General features: G+C 41.8%; 1 protein-coding gene across 1 annotated transcript in view; it reads right to left on the minus strand.

Annotated features, from left to right (window-relative positions):
• The window catches only part of LOC146833580 (guanylyl cyclase C-like), a 619,755-nt gene that overhangs the window by 285,397 nt on the left and 308,772 nt on the right, over positions 1–25,586 (minus strand). The window contains exons 12-13 of the mRNA XM_085601439.1: positions 17,574–17,679; positions 13,936–13,998 (exon numbers count right to left, since the gene is read on the minus strand). Coding sequence (XP_085457565.1) covers positions 13,936–13,998; positions 17,574–17,679 — 169 coding nt within the window. The remainder of the gene's footprint in view (positions 1–13,935; positions 13,999–17,573; positions 17,680–25,586) is intronic.

Below are 25,586 nucleotides of genomic sequence, written 5' to 3' on the forward strand. Positions count from 1 at the left end.
GTCTGAACACCTGATCGATCATGCTTGTCTTGTTTCTAAAACCCGCCTGGCATGGTGAGGGAATATTATTCTTTTGTATCCAGAAGCTTAATTTATTCAATATCTGCTTGCCGTAGACTTTTTAGATAATGACAATTAAGCTTATCGATCTATTATTGGCTGGGTTTTCCTTGCTGCCCTGCTTGTAGATGGGGACAATTTCGCCCCCCTTCCATGATTCGGGAATAGGCGAACCTGGCGCCACTTAGTAAGTTGACATATGGGCGGCACCCATATTTCTAAGTCACGCTTTAAAAGGTCCCCTTGTATTCTGGCGGGTCACGGGGCCTTGCCTGATCTGGTGGAATCTATGGCTGTCCTTGTCTCTTCATTACTAAAGTGAAGGATTGGTTCTAGCTGTTGGTGAGATGGGGCCTCAGGGGGTTCAGTTGGATATGTGCAAGGCTCGAGGGCCCAAGAATATAATTTAAAAAAGTGTCTACACCAAGTGCCTGGATCCAGATAATGATCTGTATTAGTCCTGCCTTTTTTACATCCATGCACTAGTATTCTCCAAAAGGTGGTCTGATCTTTAGTCCCGGCTGCAATAATAAGATCATCCCAGTTGTCATCATCCCAGCGTTTATAATACCTTCTTGTATTTTGCCCTAAATTGCCTTATTTGTACCGTATTTTTGGCCTTGACTGCCACTAGTAGCCTTCTCTTAGCTAGTGAGTACTCATTGTTCTCCCAAGGGGTGATAGATAAGCTCCTAGGAGCACTTGAAGTCAGACCTATTTTTTTAGGCTTAGTCAGAATAACTTTCATGTTCTCAACCAAACAGTGGCAGATTTGCACTAGTACATCAGCTGGACATACATTATTGTAGGGGATAAGTGCGTTGTGAAATGCGTTATAAATGCCAGTCAGGGGCTCAACTCTATTAACAATATAGGACCATTTAAATGACCTGCAAATATTACAAATTGACAGCTGTGAAAGCTTATTCGCGTTGGCAACAGCTCAAGCTTCAATCAACCTCCCTGTCACAGTGAAGCACAATGGAAAATTATCACTCTCTTCCCTGTTGTCCACCCTGAAATCATTCAGATAGCCCCAATGTGCGGCACTCACCATGATGTAGTCTATTCTAGACTTGATGGCACCCCTTTTGAAAGTGAGGGCACATTTACTGTCCGAAGGAAACCGGACACTCACTTTGAACATGCCACTCAGGGTGAGTTGTTTAACACCATGTTGAATGATTATAATATGTCTGCTCTGAATGATGGTGATATGAAGTCTGGCTCTAGGGGTATTACGCCTACGTTTACAGGGAGAGGCGCCTCCACTGTGATTGATTTTATTTTGTTCTCTGCTGCATTGGTCTCTTATCTTATTAAATATAAGGTTCTTTTGGACAGAAGAAGTGACTATAATTCTTTGTAAGCTACCTTCCCTTTTGGGTACTACATGGCCCCTGTCACGAATTTACCCTGTGAGCAGGTGACCCCTCATGACCGGGAGTGCAGACTCAGATGGGAGGATATTAACCCTGACTCTTCTCCTCTTAAATTATTAGGTCTTTTGTCTCTGATGCCCTTTCATCAAGTCTTGACACACAGGGGCATATTTACAATAAAGTGGTAAAGCGTGTCGTTAAGCCAAGAAGGCTAACGACATGCTTCGTCACTTTAGAAACGCAGGGCTGCACCATATTTACTAGAATATGGTGCAGCCCTGCGTTTCTCCCTGTGCTGGTGCTAAATTAAGGGGGACCTTCCCGCACATAAACAATCATTGGTGTTTTGCTGTTTCCATGTGTGCTGCCCAAGGCAGCACACATGGAAACAGCAAAAGCAAGGAGAAATAAAGCATTTCTCCTCGTTTCACCTGTTTAAGACCAGGTTTTCCCTGGTCCTAATTTTGGTGCTGCCTCCTATTTACGCTACCCTTGTAATTAGGGGGCAACGTCAAAATCAATGGCCGTTGCGGTGGAACACCCACCACAACACCCATTGCCCACCCCTTTCACGCTAAGTGTAGCGTGAAAGGTGACCTTATTTACAAGGCAGTGTTAAGCCACGTTACGTGGCTTAACGCTGCCTTGTAAATAAGGCAAAGATCCTATCACCATCAGAACGTCACTAAAAGTGACGTTGTGGTGGCGATTGAGTATTGTAATTATGCCCCACAGTTCAATAATGAGAACCTTCTTAGCTCTCTTTGTACTAGAAGTCTTCATGTGAAGGGCCTTCTCACCTTCACTAGGCCATGTTCATTCTCCCCTGTGAGATGGTTCTATCATTCTTGTAGCAAGACTCATGGTGACCTTTTGATCGTTCTTTAGGAGATTCCCAGGGATAGAGCTAAAGTCGCTAACCTTAGAACCTCGTACAAAGACTCTATACAGCTCCGGAAACGTACTTTGAAACAAGAGGCATGGTAGGACCTTTTTGTTGCCTGCTCTCCCAGGTGCAGTACAAATTTCTAAGAGATTCTGAACGGTCCCTTATTTAACCCTGACTCTGGCAGCTTATTATCACAGCACATCACACCTGACTCTTGGGTCAAACATTTTGCAGTCATTTATGGTATGCTATGCTATACAAAGTGAGAGATGCTGTCCTTAACCTAATAATAAAGCGCAAGGTCCCAAAGGGGTCATGTTGGACCTATTTAAGTCCATTGTATTTCTGTGGGCCCTGCTGCTTACCATAACCTTGAATGCAGCCCTTAGGTACATCTCCTTAGTTATTGGTCTAAATCAGTTATCGTCTGTTTACAAAAGGACAGAGGGATGACCCTCTGTGTTATTGTCCAATATCGCTGATAAATTCAGAGGTCAAAGAAATAGGGAGAATTATACTATCTAGACCTGGGCCAAAGATTGCAAAGTGCTCTCTGGAGTTCACTATGATTTTAGACCAGGTAAAGGTATGGTGGAGCAATGTTTGAACCGGTATTTTCTAATTAATTAGTACACTGTGGCTAGACCAGGAGTGGTACAGTAGGTTTTCATGGACTTAGGCTCTGCTTTTGGCAGGGCTAAAAGAGAAACATTGTGGTCTATCATGCTGGATCTGGGGATTGACAAAAAGATTGGTCTTTTTTTTAGATTTGCACTTTAATTTGAATGCTTCTGTTAGATATTGTCATAAGGTAGAATCTACTGAGCACATTTTACCTAATAGTGGGGTCAGACAAAGCTATGTTATGGCCCTCTTTTTATTTACTCTCTACGTGAACAAGTTGGAACAAGTACTAGTAGCCGGGGGTTGTTACATACCTATGTTAGCTGGTCAGCCTGTCCCAGCCCTTTAATATGTGGATTGCACTCAAGCTCAAGCTCAAGGCCTCCAAATTTTATTGAACGTTTTTAATATTTACATGGACACACTTGATTTGCCCATCAATTCTATTAAATCTCACACCATGACAATGAGACCGAAAAACAGCTAAATGTAGAACTCATTTATGTAAGGGTAGATCACCTCCTAAAGTCAGAACCTTTCCCTACCTTTGCATTCTGTATGATTCTTCCACCACTTGGTCACCATAGATTAGGGAAAGGAGGCTCCTTTTTGCCAGAGCATTGCCTCGGTTTTTGACTTTGCTGCCAGGTTAGGGCATAAGTCTGTGCGTGCAATGCTCAAGATTTAGAAAACTAAATGTGTACCCATAGTGTTTTATGGCTGTCATATATGGGGTATGCCCACATAAGCAGTTTACAATGGTTTGAGAACATGTTTTGAGAAGTCTTCTTGCACTCCCCAGTATTACTTCCACATTTGTCATCCATGAAGAGCTGGGGCAAAGTTTTTGTGTGATATTATACAGCTAAGACCCCTCATGCCATGGTTGTCCGTCTGGCTCAAACCTGAGCTGGACCTTAATAAGATGTTTTTAAAGGACTGTTTAACATTGGATTATGCTTTACCGATTTCTTGGATCAGATATGTGAAGGCCGGCCTACCCTTTTTCGTAACCCTGAGAGTATTGTCAAAGCGGACCTCACCTGGGTGAAAGAAGCCTTTCTGAGCTACATGATGAAAGGGAATCCCTTGCTCTGTCTAAGGCTTCTGTCAAGTGGCACACAATCAGTCAGACCTCTTTGTCAATAGAGCCATGTCTCTGATGAGACATGTCTAATGCTCATAATTTTTTGTTAACACGCTTTAGGCTAAATATGGTCCCTAAGTGTGTACCTAAGGGATGGTCCAGGGATGTGGATCACCCTCCTTATCTCTGCAACTCAACATCTCAACAAAACACCATGCACTTTATCCTATTTTGTCCGATTTACAAACAATTGAGATCTCGCTTTTTAAGGCCACTTTTAGTCGGAAGGAACATTACCCAGGCAAGATCTGCGTTATTCTTTTTACAGTTACTTAGTGACCCTCTGATCTGCTGGTCTGTGGGTTATTTTTAAAATAGAGCCATCAGATTAAAGAATTCTATTATTACTGAATAATGATGTACTTTTTTATGTCTTGTATGCGTACCTTTTGTTATTGTCGCTATCTGACTTTTATGACTTGATATTTTAAACCAAATAACGTATTTTGATTGATTGATAATGGCATGCTAAAGCAGCATTTCCCATTTTAACTGCCAGAGGAATGTTTGGTCTCCACTACAATAAGAATTCTTGAACGGAATTATAGCAAACATGTTAGAGATAGTTGGATTGTTAATGTGCGGAGGGAGGTCCTCAAACACAGATTTACAGACTGTCTGTGGACCTAGATTTCAAAATAAAAGCTTCCTCCCTTAGAAAAGGAAGCTTTTAGCTCCTGTTGTCCATCTTGAGTCTCCAGTACCAAAGTTTGGTCTATGAACCCCTTAAAACAGGTTCCATGAATCCTTATAAAAACATTTTTTTTAAATAATTGGCCAGGCTATAGCCTATGTGCCATGCCCTGTGGCTAACCCATTCTACCTATGTTTGGAGGTCATGCACAGTAAGGGTCAATGGGTTAGCAAATTATCAGTAGATAAACACTTTTAGTCTCCCTAGAACAGTGCTCCCAGTTGATGAATTTGTACGGAATTGTTCACCCTCCCCCGCACCATTTAACTTTGCCCCTTTGTCAAACCTGCCTGAAACCTGAGATTCCTGCACTGGGCTTAACATGCTCACGGCCTGTCAACTATCATACCAATTAATTAACCAGAGTCAAAGCTATTGCCAAATTAAATGTTTTTTGTCCCATCCTATTTAACTCTGTCCCTCCTTGATGGACTGCATGATACTCAATGTATCAAGAGTAATTTAAACCTGATAAGGGTCTGCCAAATGTTATGCAGATCTGTTATAAGGCACCAAACATTATTAGCATACAAAACATTTTGATCCCCCTTTCAATTTTCTACCCTTGATTTAGTTATGTAAAGCTTGACATGCCAACAGAAAACTAAACGTGCAAAAGGTTTGCCAAATTTAGTGCTGATTTGTGAAACGGTATCACAATTATTAGTAAATTAACACTTTTTTGAACCCCCCCTTTGCAAATGTGCCCCTAAACAACTGATTTAGATCTCAGCAGATGAATTACCCCATCACGACTGTGACAGATATACCGTCCGCCGAAATATAAATCCCGTAGGCTATAATGGGAATTATATTTGGGTGGACGGGATATCCATCACCGTTGTGACAGAGTAAACTGTCCGCCAAGATCTAAATCAGGCCCTAAGAGTGACCAGAACATGCTAAATGTCTGCTAAATTTAACACACATTTGTCAAATGGTACTACAGGTATAAGCAAATCAATATCTATCTATCTATCTATCTGTCTGTCTGTCTGTCTGTCTGTCTGTCTGTCTGTCTGTCTGTCTGTCTATCCATCTATCTATCCATCTATATTCACCAAAAAAATCAAATGTTAGAGGGAAATTATAGTTAGGTTAAAATGTCACTTAAAACATATCATTTTAAACAAAAACGCTTGCCCTAAAGTAACTATAACTTACGCTCTCGCCATGCACTGGGTTACCATCAATGATGTCCAGGGCCGGACTGGCCATAGCGGGCATTTCCCCGGTGGGCCGCCAGGGCGGGGGCCGGTTTTGGGCCCCTGGGGAGCCGTTTTTGTTACAGGGTGATTGTGAGAAGTTGGCCTGGCATATGCTGGTCACTAGTTATAGTGGCCACCTTGCACCAGACCAATTCGACTCTTATGGTAGTAGGTTTAAGACAACCTTTTAAAGAAAGCTAGCCTAGTGGTAGCTGTGGAGAGCAGCCTTCAGGCTAAGTCTCAGAGGAATGTAAAGCAGATTGTTTTACCTTATAATCTCTTGAATTACCAAATGAAAGGACACCACATAGGTATATATATCAAATATATATGTATTTATTACTAGACACACTCTACTAATCTCTTTATGAGATTAGAAGCCAGATACACATTCAAAATTCAACGTTTCTCAATAAGTTAAGCACAAATATGGCTGGAGCCCTAGGGGCGTAGCAGATCATATACTAAACAAATGGTATAAGAAAGTCGACTTGCAAAATGACAAGGCCTAGGGCCTGGGGAATCGCTGGGGCTTCACTACTGCAGTGTTAACAGGTAAGTAACAGGCCCACGGGAGACGCGTGCAGTGTGTGAGCACAGCCGCGGGTTCCCTATTGATTATAATGGTTCAAGTCGCGGTTTGATTTTTAAAGTTTTAGGGTACTTCGAGGAAGTCTACAAGCAAGCCACTTACAAGGTAAGTAATTCTAGGGCCAACATACACTAGGGCACCGGAGTGCACGAGTTACCTCACCCAGGGAAGCCGGGTGCATAGGTGTCTTTTGGTGTCGGGTCGCGTCGCTGTTTTCTATGGGGACCAAAGAAGACTTGCTGCTTGCGTCGACTGAAGAAGTGTCCGGTGGAATCCAAGGGTGGATTCAAGATGGAGGTGACCTGAAAATTGAAGGGACAGTGTTTAAAGTCCCTTGCCAGTGACCGGTGGCCAGGAAGATGGATGACCACAGATGTTGGGTGATTTCAGGTCGTCGATGGTGTTTTGACTCTTCGCTCACGAGGTCCAGGAGAGATCGACGATGACCAGCAGCTGGATTCGAAGTGTCCTACAACGTTTGCAGCTGACTGCAGTGTTGGCAACCAGATTGGAGCCAACAAGCCTTGGCAACTGCAAGTCTTGTGTAGAGTGAAGAAAGTCGATGGTGCAGACCAGCAAGTTGATAAGTTGATAAGAAAGTCTTCGAGGGACCCACAAGCTAACGGGCAAGGGATCGCAAAGATGCCTCTTCAGGAACTGCTTCATAGGAGCCCACGGTCACTCAGGACGGGGTAGGCCTCTTATTTTTGCTGAAAAACCTGCTGGAGGCTTGGGCCACAAATAGTCCAATGCACAAGTTCGTAGAACGTTGTGAAGGGGTTGCACTTGACAATAGTGCACGGTCCCCAGGTATTGCTGTTCCTCGTCACTCGTGGGGTCCACTCACCACAGCTCTGCTGGGGACTCACAATGGCTGTCGAGAAGTCAGGAAATCTACTTCTGGGGCTGCAGGGACTTTGAACTCCAGCGGGAGCGGGAAAGTTTGCAACCATTGATTAAGGTTTTTGGTGCCTGCCAAGCAGGGGAGTCACTCCTTGACTCCAAGGGAGATTCTTCTGTCTTCCAAAGGTAGTGGAACGTAGAAGGGCCAGTAATTCTTCTTTGTAGAGCGTCGTCTAGGGTTATCTGATTTGCAATGGCAAAGCTTGCTATCTTATACTGAAGATAGGGGAGGGACTATCTCTATGACCACTCCTCTGGGAGGGTCAGGGTACGGGGTGGTTACACCCACTTCTCTTTGTCCAGTTTCACGCCAGAGCAGGGGCAGGTAGCCTCTGAACCGGTTTGAGCTGGCATATGCACAGAGGAGCCTACTGCTCCCCCAGTGCAGAACTTCAAAGCACTCTAGGAGTGCACCCACCCAGCCCCAATACACTAAATCCTGTCTGGAAGGTGGTGACACCTCCCTGTGACAGGATGCCCTTTGTTGGGCTTCCTCCACTGCGAGTTTCAGTCAGCAGCAGGAGGGCAGCCCAGTGTCTGTGCTGGTGGCATCCATTTTGGTATGCCAGGGCTCTATAGGATTTCTGTCGTTTTACATGTCGTCCCCTCTAGAAGGGTGGGATCATGCTCCCACATCATGGACTGATGTGGGGGTATGATTCCAAGTTGTTTGACATGTAAAACGACAGAAAACCACCCCTATGGCAGGCCCTATCAATCCTGAGGGAAGGGTGCTTGGTTTACATGTGTGTATATGGTGAGATATAGAAACCTATATCTCTGTGAGGAGTGCTAACACTACCTCACACAGGCTGCAGTAGCAGGCCTGTCGTGTCAGATTGAGAATGCTTCCCAGGGGTGGCATAATACGTGATGCAGCCCCTGGTAGGCCTGTGAAGTGCCTATGCCTTAGGTACCTAAGGTACCATATACTAGGGGCTCATAAGGTACCACAGTATCCAATCACTAGTGCATCTAATATGGACACCAAGTCGTTTAGAGAGAACAGAGAGACTGGGGCCCTGATTAGCAGGGACCCAGCCAGACTATAGCCAGAAACCGGTGTATACATCAGAAAAAAAGTGGGGGCAACATAAGGGCAGATCCTACTCTCCTACAGTGATTTTGCAGCATAGCTGCAATATCAGCCCCTGTAACAAAATCGGGCAAAACCGGCCCTGGCAAACAGCTCAGCGGCACCCCCAACCCCCCAGGGGCCAGCCGAGCACTTTGCCAGGGACGGTTTTGGTTCCCAGTCCGGCCCTGATGATGTCATGTCAGATGTTGTCATGAGTGTTGTAATATGTGAGGTAATTAGCAGTGCATGGCGAGGGCGCAAGCTGTAGTTACTTTAGGGAACAAGTTATAGTGTTAAAATATTTATTTTACACTCTTCAAGCCAGACAATACCAACCACAAGGGGTCCCTGCAGTTCCATGCTAAAGAGATAAATCTCCAGCTTTGGGGATGCTTAGAAATATCAGCACACTCCTTGACAAAGCCAAAAGGCCTATTCTTTTTTATAAACTGGGATGACTTTAAATTGAAAAGACTGTAGAAATTCACTGAAAAAAACAGAGGTTAAGGTGACAGTTATTGTTTGGTCAAAACGTCAGTTACAACATAACATTTAAAAAACAATGGGGCGGATTCACATAACTAATCTGAGATAGAATCCTAAACTTACTACTTTTGGTATTCACAGAAGGCATTTAGTAGTAGTAAAGTTAGGATTTTGTCTCAGTTTAGTAGTAGTAAAGTTAGGAGTCCTAACATTACTACTACTAAATGCCTTCTCTGAATACCAAAAGTAGTAAGTATCTAAGATTGGTTCTGTGAATCTGCCCCTATGAAATTCACCAGTTATAGTTAACTGAAGTAACTATAACTCGCCCCATTAATGAAATATAACTTGTGTCATCGCCATGGACTTTTTCTACCCCTACATATTATTTCACTCATGACATGTCCAGTAATACCATTGATAACATCACTGATGACATCTCAAATGGCATCCCTGATGGCAACACTGTACACAGTGGGGGTGCAAGTCATAGTTACTTCTTCGGAAAAGTTATAGTTAGTTCAGTTAACTATAATCAGTGAATTTCAATGTTTTTTAGTTTAAAATGTTATGTTGTAAGTGACATTTTGACCTAACTGTATTTTTATTTTAACCTTTATGTTTTTTCAGTGAATTTACACATGTATTCACTGACAGAAACGAAGGCTAAAGTGACATTATAGTTCGATATTTAACTAATAAAAAAACACTGATAAATGCCAGTTAAAGTTTAGTCAATTAACTATTACTTGTGCCGCCATCATGCACTGCTTATTACATCACACATTACCTTGGGGACTGTGGTACTCATTTCTAATTTGTATAATATTATTAATTAAATCTAATGAGTTGCGTCATGAACCATGTCATATAACATGTCATGAATGATGTAATATGTGACGACATAATTAGTGCATGATGGGGGCGCAAGTTATAGTTAATTTACGGAACTATAATTGCCATATTTTTAGAGATTGTTTTTTTTTTAAAACGTTTGTTCCTTTCTTTTTCAAACACCTAACTGGAACGTCGATTTAACTTTTGTTTTTTCAGTGAATTGTTTTTAAATCATATTTTAAATTGGCGCAGTGCCCAATCCTTCGAGAGCATCCAACCCTGCTGTACACAACCTTAGGCTGTGTACAGCGGGGGTTGACCACATAGCCAGGCCTCAAGTCCAGGCCCTGTGCCCTATCCTCCACTAACACTCAACCCCCACTGCACATGGCCTAAAGCCTTAGGACATATGCAGTGTAATATGTAGCAGTAGTTCTCCTTATGACACATACCATCAATAGAAATGTTAGCCTCTATAAATCCAGCCTTTCAAAGCACAAGTTTGCATAAGAAATTAGATTTCTCCAGCTATGTGCTGAAGTGATTACTTGATTATATGTAATATGGCAGAAGTGGACACCTAATCAGAAGTTAAAAGGCAAAAACTAAGGGAGAAACAGTCAAAATTGTGATCATAGATCTAACACAATGTAATAATTACTCTATATAACGTCAATAAGCATCTTCTAAAAATTTAGATCAGCTGAAATGTGGTGGCAGTGTCTCATCAAATGACAAACACAAAACTCAATATCCAATTTATTCCTCATCACGCGTCACCAGATGTGAGATAATGGAGAAAGTAGTAACCACAATAGACAAAGAACACACTTGTTTACCCAAATTGTACTACCAATTCCAAAAAGTGACAACCCATTTTATAGGGAAACTCCCTATGTGCCCTCACTTCATTGAATTTTAGGTACCTCATATAGTCACATAGAGATGTCACATAGAGAGCCAAAGCACGGTAAACAGTGTGTTCTGGCAAGAGCTATTGTGATCATAAAAACTCACTTGGAGACCAGTGGATACCTTGATCTGATTATGTTCATCTGGCCACAGCAAACGTGTCGCCATATTGGTGATATCTTAAAAATCAATACCATTTTGAAGTCCCCCTATATCTAACCACACTCCGATATATTACGCAAACAAATATGTGCCTGGTCATATTAAAGTTATACTACAATAATCATAGCTGCTATTTTGGTGCAATCAAAAAATGTCTCTAACATAATAATATAGAAACAGAGTATAAGTTGCTAATGAGAGCAACTAAAAACATGATCAAATGTACGTGCATGTGCACGTTGTTTACAAGTAATACAGTTCAAAAAGACTCAATCAGCAACCTACCCAAATGGGTATGGATGCCATATTGGAATGGTCAAAAGAGGTCTCAATTATTAGTATATGGGCTGTACCTGTGTTTCTAAAGTGTTAGTGTCAATCTATCAAGAACTGTTCAAAAATGCGCGAGTCTCTATCCAAAATGAAGGTCAGTATGGCCACAAAAACATGATTGAATGTTAACGCACAAACATGTCATTTGTAATTAGTGCGATTTACCAAAACACAGGCTCAAGCAATGACCCACCCTGGTCGACATAAGTGCCATGTTGAGATGATCAAAATATTTGTGGTTAATGGTATGTGGACATTACCTGCGTTTCTGATTATCAGCATGTGGATACAGCTCACAATAATGCAATATTCATAAATAGTTTCACCAAATATGCAAATGATAAAGAAAAACCCTATTGATGAAACATATATACAAACCTCAGCTTACATATGCAACTTTAAACAACAAAATGCACCATGTAAATATATTCAACATAATTTCATTTGTTTTAAACGCCTAATGGCAGTACTGTGATGCAACCTGCAAAGCAATATCCATAGTTAATCCCAAAAAAGGGAACAAGATAAAAGGCCCTGTTTGAAAAACATTACTGATGCACACATTGCGAAAAAAGTCATAACCATATAGGTAAGTTCCATCCTTACAATGATAAATGATGCCATTGATATATGGATCCACTGTGGCTGTACAAAGAAACTTTTTAATACATGTAATGCTTTAGTCTTTTCTCTTTTTTTTGGACTGCTGTGACATTATGACTTTTGCCTTATATATTTCAACATAATATCGTTTAGCTTGTAATTTCTTTTGGCTATTCTTTTCTTTTTTGTGAGTTATTGTGAGACTATAATTTGTCTCGCTGTGTTTCGCAACAACAATACATTTCATATTGTTGTAATTTTATGTATTCTTTTGTAATTTTAAATATATATGTATCATATTACTTATATACAGGGCCGGACTAGGTACCTAAAGCAGCCCTGGCGAATTTGTTAGACCAGCCCCTTGGGGGCGGGTGGGTGAGGGGGTTGGGGCGTGCAAGTGTAAAGCACTGCTGCTTATGTTACTAGGGGGCAATATTGCAGAACCGCTGCAAAACCAACCCCCAGTAACAAACCCGTCCCCACTGCAGCAAAACTGGCCCACACCCTTCCAGACTCCCGGGTAAACGCCTGATGCCCGCTACGGCCAGTCCGACCCTGCTTACAATTCTGAAGAATGTCTTGGAATGAAATGAGTTTGCTGTGGCTGTATTGCTTTTAAAAGAAACCCATTGAATAAAGTAGACGTAAAGAATCAAGCTGCAAATGTTAAAGTGTAACCATTTTATATGATAGATTTCTTAAATACCTCCTTATTTATTTTCATTGGGGCCTATGCATCAACAATGCCATTTGCGATTCCTTATTAGCGAAAAATAAGGAATCGCTAATAAGGAATAGCAAAAGGCTATGCATGTAGGAATCGCTATTCAAATAGCGATTCCTTAATATTCCTTATTACCGAATCGGTAATACCGAATCGGTAATAAGGAATACCTACCCATTAATTCCTATGGGCTTGGAGGCCCATAGGAATGAATGTAAAGCCAGTCTGTATTAGCGATTCGGTATTACCGAATCGTTAATAGCGGGAGCACTTTCAAGGGTGCCAGGGTGTCAAAAGGACACCCTGTTGCACCCCTGAAAATGATATGTGCACATATGTTGCACACACACATGCTCTAAGGGCATGTGTGTGCGCAACATGAAACTTTGAAAAATGCACAAAAGTGCATTTTTCAAAGTTTTTGCAAATTACCATGCAGTTCATCTTCATGGTAATTTGCTCCCCCTATTAGCGAAATCGCTAATTTTTTAACTTTGATGCATTGCATTTAAGAAATCTCACTTTGGGATTCCTTAAATGCAATCGCTATTTAAGGAATCGGTATTTAAGGAATCCCTATTTAAAGAATCGCTATTTAAGGATTCCTTAAATAGCGATTTCTGCTTTTGGGTTGATGCATTGGGATTGGGTATTTTTTACTTAATACCGGGAGCTATTACCGATTCGGTATTTTACCGACTGGATTTTGGGTTGATGCATGAGGCTGATTGTGCTTTCTGCTTCAGCAGCAGCACCTTTAGCAGTTTGTGCTGTTCAGGTTGTCCACCTACTCACTAATTTGGGGCAGATATGGAGGTGCTTATCTTTGCCCTAGCTGCTATGGATATTGTATGAACCAATACAAATCTTTTCATTGATTTTTTTAAGTAAACTGTCACAGTAGAGCTGAAGCAATATGTTACAAAAATAGCTTTTACTCATACTACATATCATATAAACACCTACATTTGTCATTCACATGATTAGAAAAATCACAACTAATGTTACCAGTTGTATCATGGATGATGCTATCAATGATATCATCAGTGATGTCACCAATTATGTAATTTAAATGTGATCCATGGTGTCATCAATGATATAATTTACCATGTCATGAGTTGTGTAATATGTGATTTTAGGTTATAAGCAGTGAATGACGAAGGTGCAAGTTATGGTTAGTTTGCTGATCTGGTTATGGTTAGTTTACCGATGTATAAAGTTCAGTTTTCTCTTTGGATTTATTTCCTACCCATAACTGCACGATTGTCCTTCAAGCAGGGAAATTCAGATTGTGTTACCTTTTTGTCATATTTTGCTTGGCGGAGCCTCTGAGTCGAGTCTCTTCTCTTTTCCTCTTCAATCTAAAGAAATACAAAAATAAAATTACAATTCACCATTCTCATATTTCCATCCATGACTGCTGCCTGTGTTGTCAAGTGCTCATCTCGAACTTCCTGATTCTTAAAGCTGTTTATAGCTGTACCTTAATTTATGCCTGACAACTATCAGCAAAAGGATACGATGGTTTTATTACTGTATGATTCTCCACCACAACTATTTAGAATTACTCAATGGTATACCCCATACTACGTATGGAGAGTAGGCAGACCGAGGAGTGGTTTGCTTCATAAGTTTGTGAACACCCAGAAACTCATGAGTTTGTTGGCATTCACAAACTGCTATTCGATCCTTTCCTACCCTGGAAATGATTGGAGTTTGAATCCAGCAAAAGATTGAATTAACTTCTCTTCCAGAGTGTTAAGGGGAATGATCATATTCAAATTTGATGGGGAATAACATACATCACAATTATGATCAGCATGCAAACAGCCTTACTTAAATGAAGAACAAATGGCACACCAATATTGGGGACAATGTGGATGATTGGGGGATGCATTACTATTCCCCAGAGAAGTGGCCATGAAAGCCAGTTACGTACTAGTGCAATTAAAATTCCTACAGAGTATGTTACAGCAGAACACTGCTTAAAACACTTGGTAAGGCAAAGTCGGAGGCATCTTTGAGAAACTGCAGGGGGAGGAGCACATTTTTTCACTTTTGTGGGAGTGCCCAAAAAGGAAAGGTTACATACATGTAGTCCTAGATCTGCATGGTAGGTATCTTCATTAAAGTCGTTGAATAATTATATCCTGCTTACGCAAACCCATGAACATCTTTTCAACATAAATAATCTTTGGAGAAATTATCATTGGAGAATGTTCCTCATTCAAGGTAATTTCCTATGGATTCTCAGTGTAGTCTGTCCTAGATGTCTTTTTCTTTCTGAACACTGATAAAAACAGCTTTTTGAATGTATGCCATTTGTCATGACCCAGGGCCTGTAAACTAAAAGCTACTAGTGGGCCTGCAGCAGTGATTTTACAACCCACTTAAGTAGCCCTTTACACGTGTCTCAGGCCTTCCACGGCTAAGCCTGTGTATACAGTATACACTGCCATGTCGACTTTGCATTTAGAACCCCTCGCCATGTCTTACACTTCCCTTTTATTACATATAAGTCACCCCTATGTTAGGCCCTGGGTAGCCCATAGGGTAGGGTGCTGTGTAACTAAAAGGTAGAACATGTACTTTTAAGTTTTGCATGTCCTGGTAGTGTAAAACACCAATATTCACGTTTTCACTACTGCAGGGCCTACTTTTCTAGTAGGTTAACCCTGTAGGTTCCTTGTTACATCTAATAAGTGTAATTCCCAAATTGGAAAGGTGTTGATCTGTCAAGTTTGGTAACTATGGACTTGTAATATTAAATCCTTTTTAATGGCTAAGTTGTATTTATTATTACAACTTTAAAAATTGCACTTCTTGATGGGGCGACGGAACTGAGCACAGCCTCACTTACACCCGAATGGGCAGTGTCCTGTCCCAACACAGAGGGCTGCATACCTCCCTGTAGTGAGTCTGGAGCCATAGCTGGGAGGAAGGACTTCTGTGCACTTCAAAATCCCTCTTTGAAGTCACCCCCACTTCAAAGGCACAACTGGGTATAAGTACTGGACCTTCGACCCTACCAGCTCAGTACACTTCTAGAACTAAAGCCAACTTGCCAAGAAGAAGAACTGCTGTGCTAAGGACTGCCACTCTGCTGGACTGCTACTCTGGAAGACTGCTGCCGTGCTGTGCTGCGCTGCTGCCTGCTGCTGTCTCTGACTGGATCTTCGTCACATGACCCAGAGTGACTCCAAGGGCTAGCTGACTAGCTTCCTGTTCTTAGAAGACTCAGGGACATCAAAGTCTTCCCTTCTGCTCCTGTGGCTGGTTCATTGGAAGGGGACCCAGATGCTTGCTCCAGTGGAACCGAGGCATCCTCTCTGCTCGCATGCAGAATCAAAGCATTGCTGCTTTTGGGGGAACAGTACTGGCGCATTGTACTGGGAACCAGCACATTGGAATTGCTGAATCAGAGCCACTGCCACCACAGAAAGATGATCGATGCATGTTTTTAACTGTGTGGAGAAACCTGGAATAGCTGACTCAGACTCAACACATCATGGAAGCGGTGCTTCATCTCGGAACCAGAGCATTGCCATTGTTGCTTGTTGGAAACCAACACATCTCCTCGACCGCGGGATCATCGACACCAATGCATCGCTCGGTTGCACCCGGCATCTTGTTGTTTGTGACCAGGATTAAAGTATTTTTGTTCAGCAGGGCCTGCGTGGGTCATGTATCCGACCTGTGCTCCATTGCGGTTGGCCTGAACCCTTGACTTTTGCACAGTACAGTACGACCAATTAACTCTTTACGCTCATATTGCTTCTAAGTGCTTTGTGCATTAAATCTGTAAAGATTCATATCTGGACTCCTACTTATTGGATTTTGTCGTTTTGGTCTTGTTTTATTTATAAAATCATAATCTATTTTTCTAAACTTGGGTGAAATCTTTTTGTGGTGTTTTCACTGTGTTACTGTTTAAAGTGTCACACAAATACTTTATACATTGCCTCTTAAGTTAAACCTGACTTCTCTGTGCCAAGCTACCAGAGGGTAGCACAATTTCATTTGTGGTGTGTATCTGACTTACCCTGACTAGGATTGTGGTTCCTACTTGGACAAGATGCATACCGCTGCCAACCAGAAACCCAATTTCTAACTAGTTCTTATCAGTTCGTTTCTGGGGTCCCTCCTGGTTCTCTCCAGCCACTTGACCCTTTCAGGTCAGGAATTGGGGTGGAGATAGTGTCCTGTCGGGGTGAGGACTCTTAACTTTGATTTAATGCTTATGCATGGTGGTATTGTCTAGTCCGTATACCGTATCTGTTCCCTATCACTGTACAGTGCTTTCCATTTCCCTTTCCTTTGGATCAGGAACCTTTTTCTCCTCACTTCTGTTGCCATCATAGATCTTCTTCGAAATAGGCCCCAAGCTTTACATGGCTCAGGGCTTGTGACTTTGGGAGTGCTACTCATCTGACCTTGACCACTATGATACACTGTGAACATCTCCAAGCTCTGTCTTTTGCCAGGAGTACAAGTGCTGTTGTATCTTATTGATTCGGGATCCTCCCTCTTACCTTGTGCCTGATTTCCTTTCCACTAAGCAACACCTGGAGGTTGTGAGAGGGAGAAGGCTCTCCATTGTAATGCACAAGGATATGTGGTTTCTGAGATTCTACATGTAGGAATACCTATTCACCCTGTACATCCTCCCGTTAGCTCCTGCCCTAATGCCAAGGATTCCAACTCAATTGGCCACTATTGCCTTCTAAACACTATGTCACTCACACAGGTTAAAGTGTAATCCAGCCCGAAAGGTTTGCCCCTCTGGTTTTTCACCAGGGTACAACTTCCATGGCTGGTTGCACACATCCTTGCTTCCCATGTTTGACTGAGGTTACTGCCTTACACAAGCTGTTCGCAAGCTCTATGGCTTTGTCTTGTCATTGGCCACCTTACTTACACTTCTGCAACTGCCTACCTTCAGGCTGATTGGGCTGGCTGCATGAGTGTCCAGTGGGAGGATATTATCACTTGGGATGTGGGTCCACTTCTTCAGACGCTGCTCTTTGTCCTCGCGGTACTTCCTGTCCTCCCAAAGAAAAATTATGATCAGTGTCACAGGAAATATTGAGTACAGGTCACCAGTTCCATTCTCTTCAAGCTCTAGGGAAATCAACACTAATTTTATCAAAAGAAGCTACAACAACCATCTCCCTGCACTTCTAGATTTCCCAAAACCTCACCAGATCACCTAAACATTAAACCTGCTTGAAAGTTTCAGTGGTACCACCTGCAACACCCATGTAAAACATTTTAGTTTACAGAAATAATGTTGCTGCATCAGATATGCTGAGGATCACGAAATGCAATGGTTTGTGGTGCACTGGATCAGTAAAAAGTGTTTATGTGCAGGGGTGAGTTTACTGTTCCTATGCATATACAACAACATACATAAAACATCAAATCTACCTCCAACTATATTCCATAAGGAAGAGATTGTGCTTGGTCCTTCAAGAGTTCACTCTCATTCTTCATGTAGGTGGAGACAATAATGTTTCTTACCTTTAGTTATTCATAAGGTGGGTAATCTGATTATATATATATATATATATATTACTGCTTCGACACACCAGTCAGGTGCACTCGCAGGCGGGTGCTTCTTAGTGCGGGGGTGTACCCGCATTCAAATACTGCTACAACTCTCCTTCTCACATTCACCATCCACTGGAGAAAGACAGCACTCGCGGGGGGCCGTTCCCAAAGTTTATTCACTGGAAACTGACACGTTTACAAACAGACGCGTTTCGGTAACAACCTTCATCTATGTTTACCGAAGCGCCCGCCCGCCATGATTTTTAAATCCCCTTGCAACTCATCAACATCAATGAGGGACAAACGTCAATCCCGTAATCCCAAACATTACCTCCCCAATGTCTGCGCCATCTTGGAATGTCTAAAATACCAACATGACAAGGTTGTATGCAAGCACAAATGTGCACAGATCTGCTTAATACAATGATTGAAAAATTAATCAATGCACGTTATTAAAGCCCTGGATGGGCATAAACCTGGAGGAACTCTCTGACAAAAATCCATCATGGCTAGGGCTGCCTGCTACTAAGTTCTCTGTACATTTTATATTCAATAACATAAAACAATATGTAAAAATACGGAGTGGGTGAGCAATTGCTAAGTCTATACATCTCGAAATACTTTGAACAGTGAATCTAAAGGAAGCAATAATAAACCAAGAAAGGGTATAGAGGCCTCTACTCAGGATCAGATTCAATGCAATCTCTACATATATACATATATACATATATACAGATCTATATACAACAGCAGAAAGCAGTGTCATCGGGCTATGAACAGGAGAGTGAAGAGAGGGGAAGGAAAGAAGATAGAACTGCACTCCCCTAGATGGACAGCTAACTCTTCACTACTATTGAGACCCCACGGTGTTTTAGTTTGAAGATCGATAATGTACCGTGACTCCAATCTCCGGAGTTTGAGTATCCTGTCACCCCCTCTGGGATTCAACGGTACATGGTCCAAACAAAAGTAGCTCAACTCATCTCGATTACGATTATGAGTTTTGTCAAAATGACGTGCTACGGGGTAGGTCTCATCTCCTTTACTGATCGCCCGCATATGTTCTAGAATCCTGATCTTCGTAGGATGAATAGTACTGCCCACGTAGCGCAAGCCACATGGACATACAAGGCAGTAGACTGTATATGGAGTGGTGCATGTTAAGAACTTCCTGATGTTCCTACTGATCCTCATAATGGGGATTTCATAACTAAGCACTCTTTTACTCCCTTTGCAGGCTTTGCATTTGCCACACGGGAAAAACCCTCCTAATGCCCCAAAAGGTGATCTAGGGGCATCCCTCAAATAACTGCACACTAAGTCATTTTTGATGGACCTGGCTTTCCTGAATGTGACAAGGGGGTGGGATGGAAGATCTGTCCCTATTATGCTATCAGTCTGCAAAATGTGCCAGTTCTTACGCATAATCCTTTTAAGGTCCCCCGCATCCCTGGAGAAGGTGGTTATGAGTCTAAATTTACCACCATTGGTGACGTCACCCAAATTCTGTGTTTTTTTACTTTTTAGCAAATCCGCCCTTTTGATGATCTTCACCTTCTCAAAAGCCTCTTCAAGAGCCCCTCTACTATAGCCTCGTGCTTCGAAACGTCTAATGCTGTTGTTGGCTGCCTCTTGAAACTCTTTATCATCTGAACTGTTCCTTTTTATCCGGAGCAATTCCCCATAGGGGATACTCCTGACCAGATTAGTAGGATGACTACTCGAGGCATGCAGGACAGAATTTCCCGCTGTCTCTTTACGGAAAAGTTTTGTTTTGAGCTGTCCTCCTTCTACATAGATGTTGACATTCAGATAATTTACAGAGACAGCGTCTATCTCACCAGTAAATTCAAGATTCACTTCATTGTTGTTCAGGACCTCTATGTAGTCTCTGGCAGTGTCGAGTGAACCGTTCCACACGATGAACAAGTCATCAATGTAACGGTACCACACGACAACCTGTTCTGTCCACTGTGTGTTAGAATTACCCCAGGCTACCTGCTCCTCCCACCAGCCTACGAACAAGTTTGCGTAGCTGGGGGCGAAGCAGGTACCCATGGCCATTCCCGAGATCTGTCTATACATTTGTGTATGAAACAAAAAGATGTTATTGGTAAGACAGAATCTGGCAAAGTCTACTATCAGGTCATTGTGTTCCAGGTACTTGAGAGGACGTTTCTTGAGAAAATATTCCATTGCCACCAATCCATCACAATGCGCAATCGAGGTGTATAGACTTGTGATGTCTAGTACCATTAATTTGTACTCTTCCTTCCATTGTAAAGAAGCAATATGCCCCGGCAGATCTTTGGTGTCTCTAATATATGATTTCAAGGTCTTGACATGGGGCAAAAGAAAAGAGTCAACATAAATGGACATATTTTCTGTAAGACTGCCTTGGGATGCCACAATCGGTCTCCCTGGCGGTGTCACTTTGTTTTTGTGTACCTTTGGCAGGTGATAAAAAGTCAGGATAGTGGGATTCAGCCTTCTGAGGAATAGAAATTCATCCATCGTCAGTAATCCTTTATTATGCCACTGAGTGACGAGAGAGTGATAGTCCTCCATACTGACATGATATTCGTTGATTCCGATGGCAGTATACGTCTGCCCATTGGAAAGTTGACGCAACGCTTCCTTGTCATAGTTAACTTTAGTCTGTAAGACTATGTTACCCCCCTTGTCCGAAGGTTTGCATACTAATTCTCTGTCCTTGCTCAGATCTTCTAGGGCCTTTTGTTGTTTGAAAGAAAAATTGCTTTTCTTTGATATGTCCTTTTTAAATTTCTGTTTCCGTCGGAGCTGTGTCAGGTCCTTTGTTACAGCTTCCGAAAAAACTTCAATTGCATCAGGTGCCATTTGTGGTAGAAATTGTGACACCGGTTTAAATGTAGTGAGTCCCCCATATTGTTTTATTCCTGTAATTGCCAGCTGTTGCGATTGCCTCAAAGACGTTAAAGTTCCATCTTCCGCTTCTGTTCTCAGTTCCTCCAGAACCATGATGGCATTGAGGTCCCGCCTTGCAAGTTTATCCAAAACCGGTGTCGCACTGGCTTGGTGTTTAGGTCTCGTAACTTGCGGTTTAGTTTTAAAATACTTGTGCAATTTCAATTTACGCGTAAATTTAAAAAGATCAGTGCGTGTCTGCGTAAATTCCATGTTCTTTTGAGGACAAAATGTAAGGCCTAATTCGAGGACTGACTCTTCAGTTTTAGTCAATTTCTTGGTCGTTAGATTGATGATGGTAAGGTTCGCTTCCTTTTTCACCGTCTCCTGTTGAAGGCTCTTCTGGTGTACGCTGTCCTGCTCCGCGTTGCTGGTGGGGATAGGTTGCCTCTTCCGACCCCCTTGTCCCCTCCTGGTCTTCCTCTTCCCATTTGCTCCGGGGGCTTGCCTCTGCCTCCCCTCTGCCACGACTGGCGGATTAATTTGAATTCCTCCCGAAAAGGAGTATGCGCTGGACCAGATCCTGAGGTTGGTCTGTTCTCTTCCTCTGAAGATTCATTTTCGGTAACTTCCGATTCTGATGTCACTGGTACTTCCGCCTCTACCTGTGTTGGTCTTTTAGTGTTACTCATAAGTTCATTTCTTGGTTTGTCGAACTTCCTGGCGAAAGTCAAGACTCTTCCCTGCGCATAGTCGTTTTCGTCGCGGTCAAATTTACTCTGTTTCCGCGCTTTAATTTCCTCTTCATAGCTTTTTAGACGTTTCTTCATTTGCTCCTTATATTCACTGATCTTGGTTTGGTCTTCCTCCTTCTTTAATGTTTCTTCCAAAGCCTCAATGTCTCGCAGTGCCTTATTCCGGTAACTCCATGCGAATTTGACCAAAATCTGTAGCATCCTCTGCATGACTCAGCGGTATGTTCCGCCCACTCATCTAATAGTAGGGGATCCGGGGACTCATAGGCCGGTACCGTGTATATCCTCAGACCTCTGGGTACTCTGTTGACCTCAATGTAATTTTGTAGTGAGGTCCCTTCCCACCACTTTCTGATCTCTCGCTCGTACAGCCGTTCGAGCGCAATACATTGAGTCGTGGCGTGCGGGCGCTTCGGTAAACATAGATGAAGGTTGTTATCGAAACGCGTCTGTTTGTAAACGTGTCAGTTTCCAGTGAATAAACTTTGGGAACGGCCCCCCGCGAGTGCTGTCTTTCTCCAGTGGATGGTGAATGTGAGAAGGAGAGTTGTAGCAGTATATATATATATATATATATATATGCACTGAAAAAACCATTGCTTTCATGGACGTTTGTATTAGAAATCAGCATTTCCGAAACCTTAGAAATTCACTGAAAAAAAACACAGGTTTTAGGGACGTTATAGTTAGTTGGACATTTCACTCGTATAAAACCAGAGAATTTCGGCCGTTATAGTTAGTAGAGCTAACTATAACTCGCGCCCCGCAATGCACTGCTGATGACGTTACATCACTCATGACATGGTCAGTGACATCACTGATGACATCACTCATGACATCACTCATGACATCCCTGATGACATCATCCAGTGACTGAGTGTTTCTAAAAAGTTCAAGAATGTGTTATATGTATATATTCACTGAAAAAAACATAGGTTTTAGGGATGTTATAGTTAGAAATTAGCATTTAAAAAACCTTAGAAATTCACTGAATAAAACATAGGTTTCAGGGACGTTATAGTTAGTTGGATATTTCACTCGTATAAAACCAGAGAAATTCAGCTGTTATAGTTAGTAGAGCTAACTATAACTCGCGCCCCCGCAATGCACTGCTGATGACGTCACATATTAAATCACTCATAACATGCTCAGTGACATCACTGATGACATTATCCACGAGATAATTTGATGCATCTTCTCACACCCTAATATAACCTTTATAGCCAGTTGGTTTTATATATATATATATTCACTGAAAAAACCAAAGGTTTCAGCGGCGTTATAGTTAGGAATTGGCATTTAAAAAACCTTAGAAATTCACTGACAAAACCATAGGTTTCAGGGGGGTTATAGTTAGCTGGACATTTCCCTCGTACAAAACCCTAGAAATTCCCCTGTTGTAGTTAGTTCAGCTAACTATAACTCGCGCCCCCGCAATGCACTGCTGATGATGTCACATATTACATCACTCATGACATGGTCAGTGACATCACTGATGACATCACTGATGACATCTCAAATGACATCACTGATGACATCACTGATGACATCATCCATGTGATAAATTACTGCATCTTCTCACACCCTAATTTAACCGATGATATACCAACTCAAAATTTCAGACGTACATGCTCAAAACCATAGATACTCCAATACCAATAACTACATACCCACTCATTAACTCTTAGGTCTACATACACCTCCACTCACTCACCTGTACAGTCACTCATACTTACAGTCACTCCGTACAAGACTATCATATGCATTTATACACCTACATAGACACTCACACACCACCAATCATCCATAGAGGTACTCTCACACCTAGTCAGTCATGCAAATAATTAATCACACTCCCATTTGCTCACCTATGCTGTTATACACACTCAAGTTCACTTACTCATAAAAATAGTACCACATTCTTACGCTCTTATACAATCATTGATACAAGCACACACTCATCCATACAGCCACTCTCACAATCACACACTCTCACATATACCCACTTATATACTCTTAGCTGCATATATACAGCCTTTCACATATGTAGTTAGTCACACATGTACCACTGAGATATACATTCAATCCCTAACACACCTATACATACACTCACTCAACCATACAGTTCATCACAGATGCACTCTTAAAACCATGCACCCATAGAATCACCCACTCACGCATCTATGCACAGAGTCACACACACCCTACCCACACAAACACTCAGGCACCCATACAGATACTCAGAAAACCAATCAATAACCCATATAGACACTCATATAGCTATTCACAAAACCATGCAGCCACTTATACACCAACAGACAGACACATACAGACATTCACACAGTTTAGTCACTAGTCTGCAGTAAGATACATTTAATGACTCACTTATAGAGTCAGTTACGCACCTAGGAAAATCATCCATTCACCCACTTGTACAGCCACTCATTCTTCCACAGGCCTTTCACTATAAATATACAAAACATATTTAAACTTTACAGAAACACACGGTCACTGGATGACGTCATCAGTGATGTCATTTGAGATGTCATCAGTGATGTCACTGACCATGTCATGAGTGATGTAATATGTGACGTCATCAGCAGTGCATTGCGGGGGCGCGAGTTATAGTTAGCTGAACTAACTATAACAGGGGAATTTCTAGGATTTTGTACAAGGGAAATGTCCAGCTAACTATAACACCCCTGAAACCTATGGTTTTTTAAGTGAATTTCTAAGGTTTTTTAAATGCCAATTCCTAACTATAACGCCCCTGAAACCTTTGGTTTTTTCAGTGAATTTCAAAGGTTTTTTAAATGCCAATTCCTAACTATAACGTGCATGAAACCTATGGTTTTGTCAGTGAATATATATATATATATATTCACTGAAAAAACCATAGGTTTCACACACAATATAGTTAGGAATTAGCATTTAAAAAACCTTGCAAATTCACTGAAAAAACCATAGGTTTCACACACGTTATAGTTAGCTGGACATTTCTCTCGTAAAAAACCATTGAAATTCCCCCGTTATAGTTAGTACAGCTAACTATAACTTGCGCGACCGCAATCCACTGCTGATGACGTCACATATTACATCACTCATGACATGGTCAGTGACATCACTCATGACATCACTGATGACATCTCAAATGACATCACTGATGACGTCACTGATGTGGTCATCCAGTGAACGTTTAATTTGCAAAAAAATTTATATATATAGGGAAAGGCCTGTTAAAGAATGAGTGGGTGTACAAGTGTGTAAAGGGATGATTTTCTGTGTTGTGTAACTGACTCGACAAGTGAGTCCTTTAACTGCATCTTACTTCAGACTAGTGCATAAACTGTATAAATGTTTTGTATGTGTCTGTGTGTTGGTGTATAAGTGGTGGCATGGTTTTGTGAATAGCTATATAAGTGTCTATATGGGTTATTGGTTGCTTGTCTCAGTATCTGTATGAGTTCCTGCGTGTTTGTGTGGGTAAAGTGTGTGTGAGTGTGCATAGATGAGTGAGTGTGTGATTCTATGACTGGATGTTATTAAAAGTGCATCTCTGAAGGACTGTATGGTTGAGTGAGTGTATGTATGGCTGTGTTATGGTTTGAATGTATATCTCAGTGGTACACATTTGTGACTAACTAAATATGTAAAAGGCATTATATATGTGTGTAAGAGTATATAAGTGGCTAGATGTGAGAGTGTGTGATTGTGACAGTGACTGTATGGATGAATGTGTGCTTGTGTCAATGATTCTA

Source organism: Triturus cristatus, chromosome 4_2 (genome assembly GCF_964204655.1).
Source record: "Triturus cristatus chromosome 4_2, aTriCri1.1, whole genome shotgun sequence".
NCBI classification, from domain to species: domain Eukaryota; kingdom Metazoa; phylum Chordata; class Amphibia; order Caudata; family Salamandridae; genus Triturus; species Triturus cristatus.